Here is a 13,216-nt window from a genome sequence, read left to right as displayed (position 1 = left end):
AATTCAGACGCGATTTTATCGATTCCGAATCGATTTCATGAAAACAAAATCGTTATGCATAAACATTATTTCAATTAAAGCAATTATGACTTATTGGAACCTGTATCGAGCAAACCTGGCAAGACATTTTCTGACTTTAGTGAACTATAAATCAGTTTATAACGACAGGTATGGGAACTAGCTCGCAATAATTTCATATATAATATTTAAAATGAGATGTGTGATAAATGTTGTAATATACAATATATCTGTAGAATTGAACAGAGTATGAACATTGGAATTTCTCAAATGATGACGTAGAAGTTAGCATCTAACAAACTCTTGCAGTCTTAAAATACTATTAACTATTTAAAACAATAGTCGATACAAGGTGTTAAAACTGGAGCAATCATCGCTGCACATACACAAAATGATAGTCAAACATCGTATAACCCATTTGCTATAGACTTATCAATTTTAGATACCCTTTGTTGTGTCATCTGTACTATTATTTGTCTGTTTGTCTTTTTATTTTTGGCCATGACGTTGTCAGTTTGTTTTCGATCTACGAGTTTGACTGTCCCTCTGGTATCTTTCGTCCCTCTTTTACATCTATAATATACTCAAATCCGGTATTGTGAATTTGGCTCTCTAGCATTATTTTACTTTCAGTATATAAATCTCTTGAGAACATCAAAATGTTGACCTACATCATCATAACATTTACCGCTACCAACTATACCTTCGAGAGTCCTTCTAAAATGTTCATTAAATGTATATGCTTTATTAATAATTTTTTCATAACACTTATTTTACATGCTTATTTCTTTTTAATTTTCGTTATTAGAGAAGATCTAACATCCGGGTTTTACAATGCTATATAAAAGTACATTAATTTTCTTGTTAATTTGCTGTTCATAAAAGTTCAAAAAGGTGGATATTGAAAAACAATTTGTTTCACACCTCATCACATTAAGTATACATACAACCCAATATAATCGTCAGGTAAGGCACGTATTCTAGATCCATCTGGAATTGGTATTACATTCGCTTGGTCAGCATCTGTATAAAGCAAACATAAATAAATATAAGTTTACAACATAACACAGTTAATTCCGTTAAATATTGTCACACAAAAAAGTTGATGGATTCATCAGCGGTCTTGATAATATGCGTTTAAGAGATACTCGAAACAAAGATGTAAGATAAGAATGATTAAGAATAAATCTGGAACGGAGGCTGGCGGAGTAACCAATTAACAATCTGACAGTAATCACACACATTTGGGAAATACTTAGATTCCAAGTATCTGTATTTTGCAAAAGCTTACTGAATGTTTTTGTCCTCAATGCTCTTCAACTTCAACTAATTTTTTACTTTTTTATTCGAGCGTCACTAATGAGTCTTTTGTTAATAAAACGCACGTCTGGCGTGCAAAATTTTAATTCTTGTTTCTATGATGAGTTTATGATATTCATAAATAACCCTGACAATATACTACACAAAATATACAAAAACATGACCGATATTTCAATACCAGCCCAATATTTTATATTTACAGCAGCATACAATTAATGTTTATGTAAATACAGCGCGCAACAATGGTACATTGGTAATCTTTTTAATAAAGGCAATTGGGCGGCTTTTAAAATATTAAATATCACTCTCAGTTAAACAACGAAACATAAATAAACAAAAGAAAATCACTTATTCAATAATGATAATGTGAAGACCATAAGTTATCACAATAAAACAGCAAAACGGTCCTTTTTCTAACTTAATCATAACTTTAGGTTAACCTTTTACTCAAACATATATTCCAATGTTTTTTTTAAACTTTATAAAATTATTTAGTTATTAATAATAAACATGCAAATTGTACTTGTGTGAGTGATTCTTGTGATAAGAATGCAACATAATGGTACAGAAAGCCAAATAAATAATACATTTGTACACATGAACATTGAAGAACATTGAAATATTTACATTTTTATAACCAAACAATCATTATCATCATAGTCTGTAAACTAAAATGTGAAGACTATAATGTATCACAATAAAACAGCAAAACGGTCCTTTTTCTAACGTAAACATTACTTGTTTACTCAAAGATATATTCCAATGTTTTTAAACTTTATAAAATAATTAAGTTATTAATAATAAACATGTATATTATACGAATTTGAGTGATTCTAGTGATAAGAATGCAACATAATAGATTCGTCATCACATCTATTAAATTGTTATTTTAATTTATATATATATTTGAATTGCTATTTTAATTTATATATATATATATATATATACGCTGTTTATAAAAATTAAAATTTATATGTATATATATATAAAAATTAAAATAGCAATTTAAATATATATGTAAATTTAAATAGCAATTCATATATATATATATATATATAAATTGAAATAGCAGTTCAAATATCTATATACTGTAAAGCAACTTATTTTCGCGAATACTTTATTTCGCGTTTTACCCTTTCTAGACCACTTCGCGGCTATTTAATTTTGCGATTTTCTAATTTCCTTGAAGGAACGATCCAAGTTTTACATATTCGCAACGATTTATAATCGCGTTATTTTTCTACTCGCGAAAGTCGCGAAAATAAATCGCTCGAGAAAATAAGTTGGTTTACAGTAAATTAAAATAGCAATTCAAATCATAAGTCAGTCGTAATATACAATACAAGCTGATTTTAAAAGTAAAACATGGCAGAGTTGAATCAAACGCATAACCTTACTTTCGGCGGTTATGTCATTCACCCCTCGCAAGTTCCACGTTGTCCCTGTATCATACCAAACTTGCACTTTTACATTTTTTGGTGTCGTGGCATCTTTGCTGACATATATTTCCCATTCATATATAAAACCACAGCAAGTGAACTTGTACTCGTTGTCCAAATTTAAAACTGCGTTCACTATAATACAAACGAACGAAAAAGAAGTACAATAAAACCTAGAATTGCCTCCTGATGTAATCTTAAACAGAAATGACATATTATATTCAATTTACTGGAAAATCGTACATTTCTATCTCCATATAAATACTGTTCATGTAACACGCTGTTTATGCATTTTATATTACCCTGTTGTGAGTCAATGTTTTTTTTCAATTTCAAGTGGCAATTGATAAATAAATTTAAAAAAAGAAGTGGGTATCAGGAATTGTGGAATGACAAAAAACAATATTCATGGCCCATTACAAGTTGTTGTTTTTGAAGTGGCCAAAATGATGACAAGAAACATTTCGTTTTTATTTGTAGTTAGTCATGGCGTATATGCCATAGCCTGTCTTTTTGATGGTATATTTGATAAAGGGCCTAATAAATATTTTATACGGATCAATTGAATGATATTTTAATTCTTGCATATGATTTATACTGTTTTATAAGCGGTTTTGGTAGACATGTTTTACTTAATGTTAAGTTTGTATAGATTTTAAGGATATACATTTAATTGATTTATTTTATTCCATTTCATAATTTTTTATATAGACATACGTTTTAATATTGCATGTATGTGAATAAAACGCACATATTTATATAAATCATTCCCTTTTGATAAAGTTAAGTAAATTTTGACTGAAGTTTTCTACCCAAGGCCATTCGGAATGACGGACGGAGTAGAGCGGTAACAATACATGCTCTCGCCGTTGGCGTATCGGGCTATGAAATCTTTATAACTGTTTAATCTTTAAACAAGTTTATTAACGTTTATCATAGAAAGTACGTGTATGAAGTAATGTGTAACGTAACGATAATAATAAATACATTGTTGTCTCATTGGCACTCATACCACATCTATGTACATAATATCTCGTAAAAAAATGGTAGAAGTATTAGCAAATAATATGGAATTATATCCACAAACTAATACCTTATTAAGATATGGAAGATCTTTTTTTCAATATGACACAAATAGTGTATCAAAATGTATTTATGTTTTCAAACAAATTATTTGTGCTCGAGCAATAACCTTTTTTCCCTACTATTAAAAAAAATGTAAAGGAATTCTATTAGTTAATAACAAATTCAAAGAATTACCTCCGTCCCCATCATAATCATTTTTTCTTTCATCCCGTGTTTTCTCTTTACCAATAATTGCATTTGTGATGCACTGACCTAAAACGAATATTAATTTAATGAAATGATGCAAGGCATACACATCAAAGAGTATTGTGCATGTAAATGCGAGTTGTATGTCTAAGATTAACTACACGTCTTTCCAGAAATTGCTTAGAAACTACTCCAAACAATAAAAGAAAGGAAAATGAGACTAGTAACATTTTGATTTTACAGGTAACTTTTGGTCGATGTATTTTGATTTATAATTCATGAAACTCTCATTCGTAGTTCCGACGCACGAATTATCATACATGGTCAATTAATAATGTACAATGCACGGTATTTTAAGTTATTGGTTAATAAAAGAAAACATTTGGTGATATATATATCTATATAAACTAAATTTCAATAAAAATATTGTAATAAATAAAAAAAAATAACAACTTTAACATCAACGTGTTAAAAATCTAACATTTTGAGTCATAAAAACTTTCATTTGCTATCCAGAAGTTGAAGTTCTGTATACGACCAGTTAATATTCGGTATTAAGCTTGTACCATGTGTACTACGAATACGAATACTTTATTTCTCATAAAACTACAATTACATAGTTATAGAGAACATACATAAATATAACTATAAAGTACAATTTTTGCATGCATGTGCGAACAATACAATAAAATTAACTTGGAGGACTGACTTTCACATTTATAACTTTGATAAATTTACATAGTTTTTCTAATATAACAATATTTGATGAATTAAACAGTTGATCAAATTTATAGATATAAAGGGTTTGACAAACAGAATTTCGGTAAAAATTTCTTTCTTTCCAAATTAAATGTTCCACAATTCATAATGTAATGATACTCGTCACCAATGTCGTTTGAGTCACAGAGACGGCAGATTCTGTCTTCTCTCGGTATACCCTGCCACCTTCCAGACTCAATCGGCAAGTGGTGACTTCCACATCTATATTTGCAAAATGTATGAATAAATTTGTAAGGCAAAGAAGAAAAATATTTTTCTAATTGAAAATTCTTTTTAAAGATACGATAGCATATAGTTTTAGGCGAGTCTGCAACAAAAGCAAAGCATTCTTGTTGGAACTGGTCTTTGAGTTTTTGCTCAATACATTTTGTCACCCATTTATCAACAAACTGTGCATTCCATATATTGGACATACCACAATTATCAAAAGTATTTTTAACATATGATATCCACTTAGTTTCTATTCCGTTATCATTATAACATAAAAATACAAGTTTGTATAATATAACACAAATTTTACTTTCTTTTCCATTAAGAAGTCTACTCCAGAAATTAACCATTCGCAATTTTACAGACACGGTAATGGGGTATCTGCCAAGCTCTGCATACACAATGAAATTTGGAGTAGACTGTTTTAAATGTAAAATCATTTTACATTATTGTAAAAGTACACGTTCAAGTATATCTATATTTTCAAAACCCCATATTTTTGATCCATATAACAGTATTGGTAAAACCATTTTGTCAAATAAATTAAGTTGACATTCTATTGACAAATTGTTTTGTCTACCTTTTTTTAAAACACTATACATAGCTTTTGTGGCTTGCTCTTTTAAATATTTTTTATTTGATAAAAAGGATCCACTTCTAGAAAATAAAATACCTAAATATTTATATTCCTTTACAATTTCAATATCGTTGCAATTTACTGTGAACTTGAGGTTTGCTGGCATTCTGCCACTCGAAAAGATCAAAACTTTAGTTTTATTTGTATTTATTTTCATTTTCCATTCTTCACAATATTCGTAAAAGGTATTTAACATGTATTGTAGATCAGTGCTATTTTCTGCTAATAAAACAGTATCATCTGCATATAAAAGTAGAAATAATTTCAAAAATACTGACAGCTCATTTTCGATATCTTGTGATATAGATTTTAAGCCAGTTATATTTTTCTGTTCAAAAAAAGTTTGAAGATCATTTAAAAATATAGAAAACAAAGCAGGTGAAAGGTTTTCCCCTTGTCGTATCCCCATCTACTAGACATGTTTAAGTGACCAGTTCTGTGACACGTAGAATTGTAATTAATGTGCAATTAATCATGTATTTTAAGTCAGTGGTTAATAAAAAATATATTAAATAATGTATATGTTACGCAATGGAATGAAAAATAAAACTATAGTGAGACAATTTGGTTAATACCTATTAACTCTGAAGCTTTGAGATAGGAATATGATAATAAGCACATATTCTTTTTTATAGCATATATGCATTTACTATTTTATTCTATAAAAATGTAAACGCATACGCACAAAAAAAAAATGATGGACAGATTAATATATTTTACAATATCTGTGACACATTTAATACAATCATATTGCTTCGATGTAAGAATTGTTTTCAGCCGGAAAAACCCCAAAAATCTTGATTCGAACTATAATTAATCATATGGTATTTCTAATCATTGCCACGAATTGTCTATAAAAATATTTTTATCGAGGAACATTATGAAAGGAAAGTGACAAGGAAATGTTAGATTTACGGCACGAATGTATTTTGACAAACAATGATAGGTATCTTCATCAATAAAATATATGAGTATTGCTATGATAAACTTACTTTCAGTTGATTGGATATAAACAAATAAACAAAAAAGAAAGAATAAGATGATATCAGTCATTATCCGTCTTAATTTATCCATGCTCCCTTGTTTGTGGTCCTCTCCTTAACTATATTACCACTGTCAAATGCATCTGATGAAGTAATGATTCAAGATTGTATTGTTTTTTTTTTAGTTAAATTTATTTAGAATTTGATTAACGTCAAAATAACTTTTTTATTTTAATTGCATGTTGCATATTATAGAGAAGAAAAGGTATACAATTTTTTTTTATTTATAATTATCAAATCCTTTGAAAACGATTTGCTTTGGTGACATAAAACGACTCTTGCATTTCCTATATTTAAGTGCTACTTTAGTTCGCTTTTTTTCAATGCTATTATTTCGTTTTGTTACGATCATAGATGTATACATTCATTTATGACTAAGCTTTTATTGATAATATTTAGCACTCCTTAACACTGGTATGTCCCTTTTTAAGAGATGCAGTATAATAGTATACATTGAGTATCGCTGAAAGTAAAGAATGATCATTCAATTGAAGTGAAACAAATTTCAAAGTCCCGCCTAGTCATCTATGCGTATTGATAGTTCAGCGATTTGTGAAGTGGTTTTCGTAATGCTCAGTATTGGTTTTTCTGTGTGCTTTTATGTGAACTATAATTTGTGATTTGTCTGTTTACTGTATCTGTATCTCTTCAATCTATGTTTTTGATTGCTTTTAAGGTATTGTCGTATCAATGTCAAAAATTCCTAAAAACAGTTACATCAGATTTAACATTTTTTTATATTACAGTTGTCCATTTTTCTCCTCACTAATGTTTTAAAAAAATGTATTGTTACAATTTTTTGTTTTGTCTCATATCATTAGACACCCGAATAGTCGTCTGACTGTAAATTTGCGGATTGTGTCCTAATCCATGTCGATACATTTTAGAACCCTAATTGGCATAGTTACAGATGTATAGCAGAGACGCTTAACCTTTCGACACACACAGTATTGCTTCATGAGTTTATGCGTAACCATAAAGTTTTCTGTTCTTTGGTATTTTCCAAGTTATAAACGAGATAAGAACAGTAAACAAAAGTTGTTTTTTAACACTTTTTTAAATGGCACATAACTTTTTGATCTTTACTTTTTTAGTATTGGTGCATTTGCATATTAAATATTTAGTTGAAGCCAATCCATCCAATGGCATCGTATATATATAACGGTCCTAGAAGATATTTAGAACCAAGAATATTGGTTCTTAACTTTTCATTTCGTAATCTTATCGATTTGTCTTATCATGAAAGCTGTAGTGTTACAATTTGAATTACCTTGGTTAAAATTCCAATTAATCAACAATCTTAAACTTTTACCTGTAAAGTAACACTCTTTGGATGTTATGTTAATAGGCTTTTATATTATTTCAAAATTGTTGTAGATTCTGAAATGTATCTAATAGTGTATACTCCTGAAACTACACAATACGAAGTATATTTAACAATATATAATACCATTTCGTTTAATAATGAAAGATATTGAGGTTAATTTTTGATCACTTATAACTTTTTATCCATTTTTTTCTTTTTTGCTTTCACTAACTGACTGTTAACAATGTAGCAGTCCGTGATAGTTTTTAGTTTTTGTAATAAACTCAATTGGTTGTCAGGTGAACTTATGTGTCACGTAACAAAAATATTTCCGCGGGAAGACCTTTTTTAAATTTTATAAAATTTACTGGTTGCAAAATTATAAATTATTCTAAATAATAAGGATGGTTTTGTCCCAGGCAGAAAACCCTGGCCGTGTTAGGCGCAACTTGTTGGAAGTTTTGGTCCTCGGTGCTCGTCAGCTTTGTACTTATTTTGGCTTTCAAACTTTTTTCATCTGAGCGTCACTGGTTGGTCTTGTGTGGACGAGACGCACGTCTGGCGTATTGAATTTAAGCCTAGTACCTTTTGTTAGCTATTATTCGTGTGTTTCTTTGTCCTATATGTTCTCCCATTTATCTGTATTGTGGTCCTGTCATGTGATGTTGTCGTTTTGGTGTTGTGTTTGATGTTGCCATAAAAGCGGGAGGTTTGGCTAGCCACAAAACCAGGTTCAACCCACCATTTTGTTCTTAAAATGTCCTGTACCAAGTCAGGAAAATGGTCATTGTTATATTATAGTTCGTTTCTGTGTGTGTTACATTTTAATGTTGTGTTTTTGTTGTGTCGTTGTTCTCCTCTTATATTTGATGCGTTTCCCTCAGTTTTAGTTTGTAACCCGGATTTGTTTTTATCTCTATCGATTTATGAGTTTCGAACAGCGGTATACTACTGTTGCCTTTATTGGGAACAAATTATGCATATCAGTGAAAGGCAGTATGTTCGACCTAATTAATAAACAAAACAGACACCACGATGCATTTTATTTATAAAATCATGAGTTTGTTATAGTTGATGTGTAGCGCAATGCAAATGTTTGTTTTGATACATCTTTTAGGAAAAAAGATGGGATATTTCATTTTTCTTCAAAACTCACGATACATAGAATTCTTAATTAAATTATTAAATTTTTTGAACAATCATCAAACCCCCCACCTCCAAATAGAAAAAAAGAAAGATTGTTCATATGATGCAGCCATTTGTACAATGACGTTCTGCTCAACTGATTGATTGAAATTTAGTACATTATATTCTTAAAAAAGGACTAACTCCTTAAAAATGCATATTTATAATATGCAAATTTAAGAATGCAATTTTCTTTGTTGTTCCTTCTTGATCATTATTACAAGCGCTTATTAACTTCAACTTTTATAAAGTGTTGACTTCGGTTTCTACCATGGTCTAGATTCTTATTACCTTTTTTCTATCAAATACATTTAATATTCGATTTACGTAATAATAGTTCTAGCTGGTTGGTTTTTCAATTTCTTATGAATAAATATAAGTAGGTAAATTAGTAAATTATCAATTATAGTGACATGTGTAATAAAAATTTGTTTACCAAATAATTTACAAAAAACAGTAAGATATACCCGAACTATTAGGTCATCAAGGAAAGTCAATTTCAATTTATGTAAACCGAAGTATATAATGTATAATGGTGACGATGACAGACCATAAAACACATGTATAAGTGTTAAAATCATTTGAACTTTATTCTCTTGAATGAACATACCGAATTAAAGGATGGGTATGCTGAAGTTTGATTTTTTTATCATTATGATAAATATTTTTACGTGAAACGAATTCAAATATTTTTTTACGGAGCAGTTTTAAAAATTCAGAATTTAGACAAAAGTCAAGGTAGACTAACAACGCCATGGCAAGAAACGGAAGATGACGAAAATACAAACAAGTTTTCAAATCACTACATAGAAAACAGAATTTTCTCCACTAAAATTTGTTGGTGATCAAATGTGTTTCGGAAGGGTAAACAGATCCTGTTTAAAATTGATAGTAGAAAATCGAAAAATTCAAATAATATTTTGTCATTCAGTTGAGTTTTCAGCTGACACTCAGTGTTATATTTTCGATGTAAGTAATGCGAGCTATAAAGCAGATCTATACTGTATGGGTTTGCTCATTGTTGCAAGTGTACGGTAAATTTGTCAGTTTATTTTCGGCTTATGAGTTTGAATGTCCCTTTTGTATCGTTCGCCTCTCTTTTGAAGTGGTTAAAACCCACGTCATTTGGGTTAAGTTTTATATTTCTCATTGTCAATTATTCCAAATTTTCTTATTCTATACTAACAGCATCTGTGCTATCCCTTATCTCAATTTAAATTGCTTAGATGCCATTAACGAAGTTACTTTATTCTGATCTGAATAACAAGGGTTTGGCAGGTTTATTAAGAAAATTATGTCTGCATTACTGTAATATATCCTCGAGAACTAGAAATTAAAGAAACAACAAACAGAGCTTCCTCCGACTCATTGTTAGACTTATACCTCGAATTTGATAAAAGCGGTCATCTCAGTATCAGGATCTATGACAAACGAGACGATTTTTAAAATTTTAAAATTATAAATTCCCCCCTCCCCTCAACCTTAGCAGCAATTTACCAACTTCACGTGCATATGGGATATACATTTCCCAACTCATTCTGTATTCAAGAGCTTGCAGATACTGCTCAGACTTTATAAAACGTCAAAAGTGTCCGAGCAGAAAGTTGATGAACCAAGGTTATGTCAAAGAACGTCTCGTCCTTTTTCGAAAAAAGTTTATCGGAAGATACTAAGACCTTGTTGATAAATATTCGTATCAACTTCACAAATAATACATGATGGTCTTGAAGTATAGATTCTAGGTACCGACGTTGTTTATCATCTGAAGTACGTGATAAAGTGTTCCTTCTATTTCTCTTTGTATAATTTTAACCTTTACTGTTTAGTACATTTTTGCAAATATACGTTTGGGTTGGCTCGGTATTTATACATCCCGTCGTTGTGTGATAGTGCTATCGTCATTTTTGTATTCTTTTCTTTCATTTTTTGCCTATGTACTTTGTCACTAGAGAGTCTATATCCCATTTTGTGTTTTTTGTTGTTGACATAGTTATTTGTTTGTATAGTGATTAAGATTACAACACAATGTTGACTTCTGTATCCCAATTTTTGACATTTTTACCTATTATGTCTGTTTGATTTGCTGACACATTGTTGTCAATATTGTGGAATTCTATGCGACTGTCATATAAGTGAGAGGTTTAGCTAGCTTTAAAACCAGTCTTAAGCCACCGTTTTTTAAATAAGGAAATACTTGTACCAAATCAGGAATATGACAGTTGTTTTCCATTCGTTTGGTGTGTTTGAGCTTTTGATTTTGCCATTTGAGGACAATATATGCAATCTTCGTTGAGGTTAGATATAAACGGAATCTACAAACGATTATAGGACTTTCCGTTTTGAATTTTCCTTAGAGTTCGGTAATTTTGTTTACTTTACTTTTACAAGTGTAAGACTTCGGAGAGAGGATATAATGAAGAATTTTCATAAGCTTCTTTGTTTTAGAATAATACAACCATTGGTAAGGTTTTGATATATTTTTTTTTCTAATTCCTGTAGGATAAATCATACTTTCTTAGTTAATCTTTATAATAAGTTATAATTCTCGAAAAAAAAGACTGACAAAGTATTTCCTTTGGTTTATTGAAATTTGTCTTTCATAGCCACATCTGTTCCTAAACATTTAAGATGGGGAACGAAAATAAAAGATGAAAGTTCAATCTTTCTTCTATAATCATTTGTCGATCCTGTTTAAATCAAACCTCAACTAAGATATTGCATACTAGCAGTTCTTGTGATTTTTAAAGAAGAAAAAACTACATTTTGTAAACTTTAATCAATATAAATGCGTCCACTTTCCATAATAAAAATACCAAGACATTTTCTTAATTATGATGTATACAAAATATTCGTCAGCCAAGTGTTAGTATTTACAGTAAATGTAAACTATTGCTGCTCCTGTGATAATTGATTTTTATTAAGTGTCATTTAATGCATGCATAGATAAGAGACGTTAAAGGTACCTCAAAACGGAAAAATATCTTTTTTCCTACTATAAAACTCAATGAACATTTTAAGCGGTAATTATTCAGTTCTTAACAAATGTTTTGGAAGAAAAGATATTCATGAAGTCGATGCTTGAGTGCGTTGAGAATGGCATGTTTTATACAATGGCTCGTTAGTTCCTTTACTTAAGTATATAGAATGTTAAATATTAAAATCTTATATATAGTAAAAGAAGGCAGATATATGGAACGCCACAGCTGTCTTATGTGGAACTCTGATATTACGTTATGTTGTTTTATCATTACTTGATGATATTTTGTCTTTACATAATATGGTTTTGACATTACGTAATGATGTTTTGATATAACTCAATATGGAATAGTCATTACTTAATGATATTTCGATATTACACGATATGGTTTCGTATTGACTTGATATAGTTTTGCCATAACTTAATATGGTTTTGTCATTACTCGATGTGGTTTCACAATTATTTAATGTGGTTGTGTCATTAGGCAATGTGGTTTTAACCTAACCCTGTGTGTATGTGACTTAACGTAATGTATTTGTTTCATTACATGATGTGGTTTTGTTATTTTGTAATGATGATTTGCCAATTCTTTATTTGGCTTTAACATTACGTAATGATGTTTCAAAATTTGACGATTTTACACTACATGATGTGTATGTTTCAGTATTTGATGTGGTCCTGTCATTCTTTGATGTGGTTATCACATTATTTGATGAGGTAAAACCACGTGACCAATTTGGAAAAACTAGATCTATTTTTAAATAGATTTCAATGTTTTAATTTAGGTGCCTTGGATGAGTGTGGCCATCCATCGAGTTAGAGTTCAAATTAAAGTTCGGGTTACTGTTCGAGTTAAACTTTGAGTTAGTCTTCGATTTCGAGTTAGAATTCAAGCCATTATTAGAATTAAAGTTCTAGTTAGCATTGAGTTTCGAGTTAAACTTCGACTGAGTTTGAGTCACATTTAAAGGTAGAGTTCTAGTTACTATTCGACTTCAACTTTGAATTTGAGTCACCTTTTGAGGTAGA

The 13,216-nt window shown here is 29.8% G+C and overlaps 1 protein-coding gene across 1 annotated transcript in view; it reads right to left on the bottom strand.

Annotated features, from left to right (window-relative positions):
- LOC127717871 (cadherin EGF LAG seven-pass G-type receptor 1-like) overlaps positions 1–6,809 on the bottom strand; it is a 37,623-nt gene extending 30,814 nt beyond the window's left edge. Inside the window, exons 1-4 of the mRNA XM_052223733.1 lie at positions 6,669–6,809; positions 4,038–4,115; positions 2,736–2,912; positions 966–1,041 (exon numbers count right to left, since the gene is read on the bottom strand). Of these exons, the coding sequence (XP_052079693.1) occupies positions 966–1,041; positions 2,736–2,912; positions 4,038–4,115; positions 6,669–6,750 (413 nt within the window). The 5' untranslated portion in view covers positions 6,751–6,809. The remainder of the gene's footprint in view (positions 1–965; positions 1,042–2,735; positions 2,913–4,037; positions 4,116–6,668) is intronic.
- Positions 6,810–13,216: the final 6,407 nt, after the last annotated feature.

This window comes from Mytilus californianus, unplaced genomic scaffold (assembly GCF_021869535.1).
Source record: "Mytilus californianus isolate M0D057914Y unplaced genomic scaffold, xbMytCali1.0.p SCAF_1, whole genome shotgun sequence".
Taxonomy (NCBI): domain Eukaryota; kingdom Metazoa; phylum Mollusca; class Bivalvia; order Mytilida; family Mytilidae; genus Mytilus; species Mytilus californianus.
This window is presented reverse-complemented; position numbering and strand designations above follow the sequence as displayed.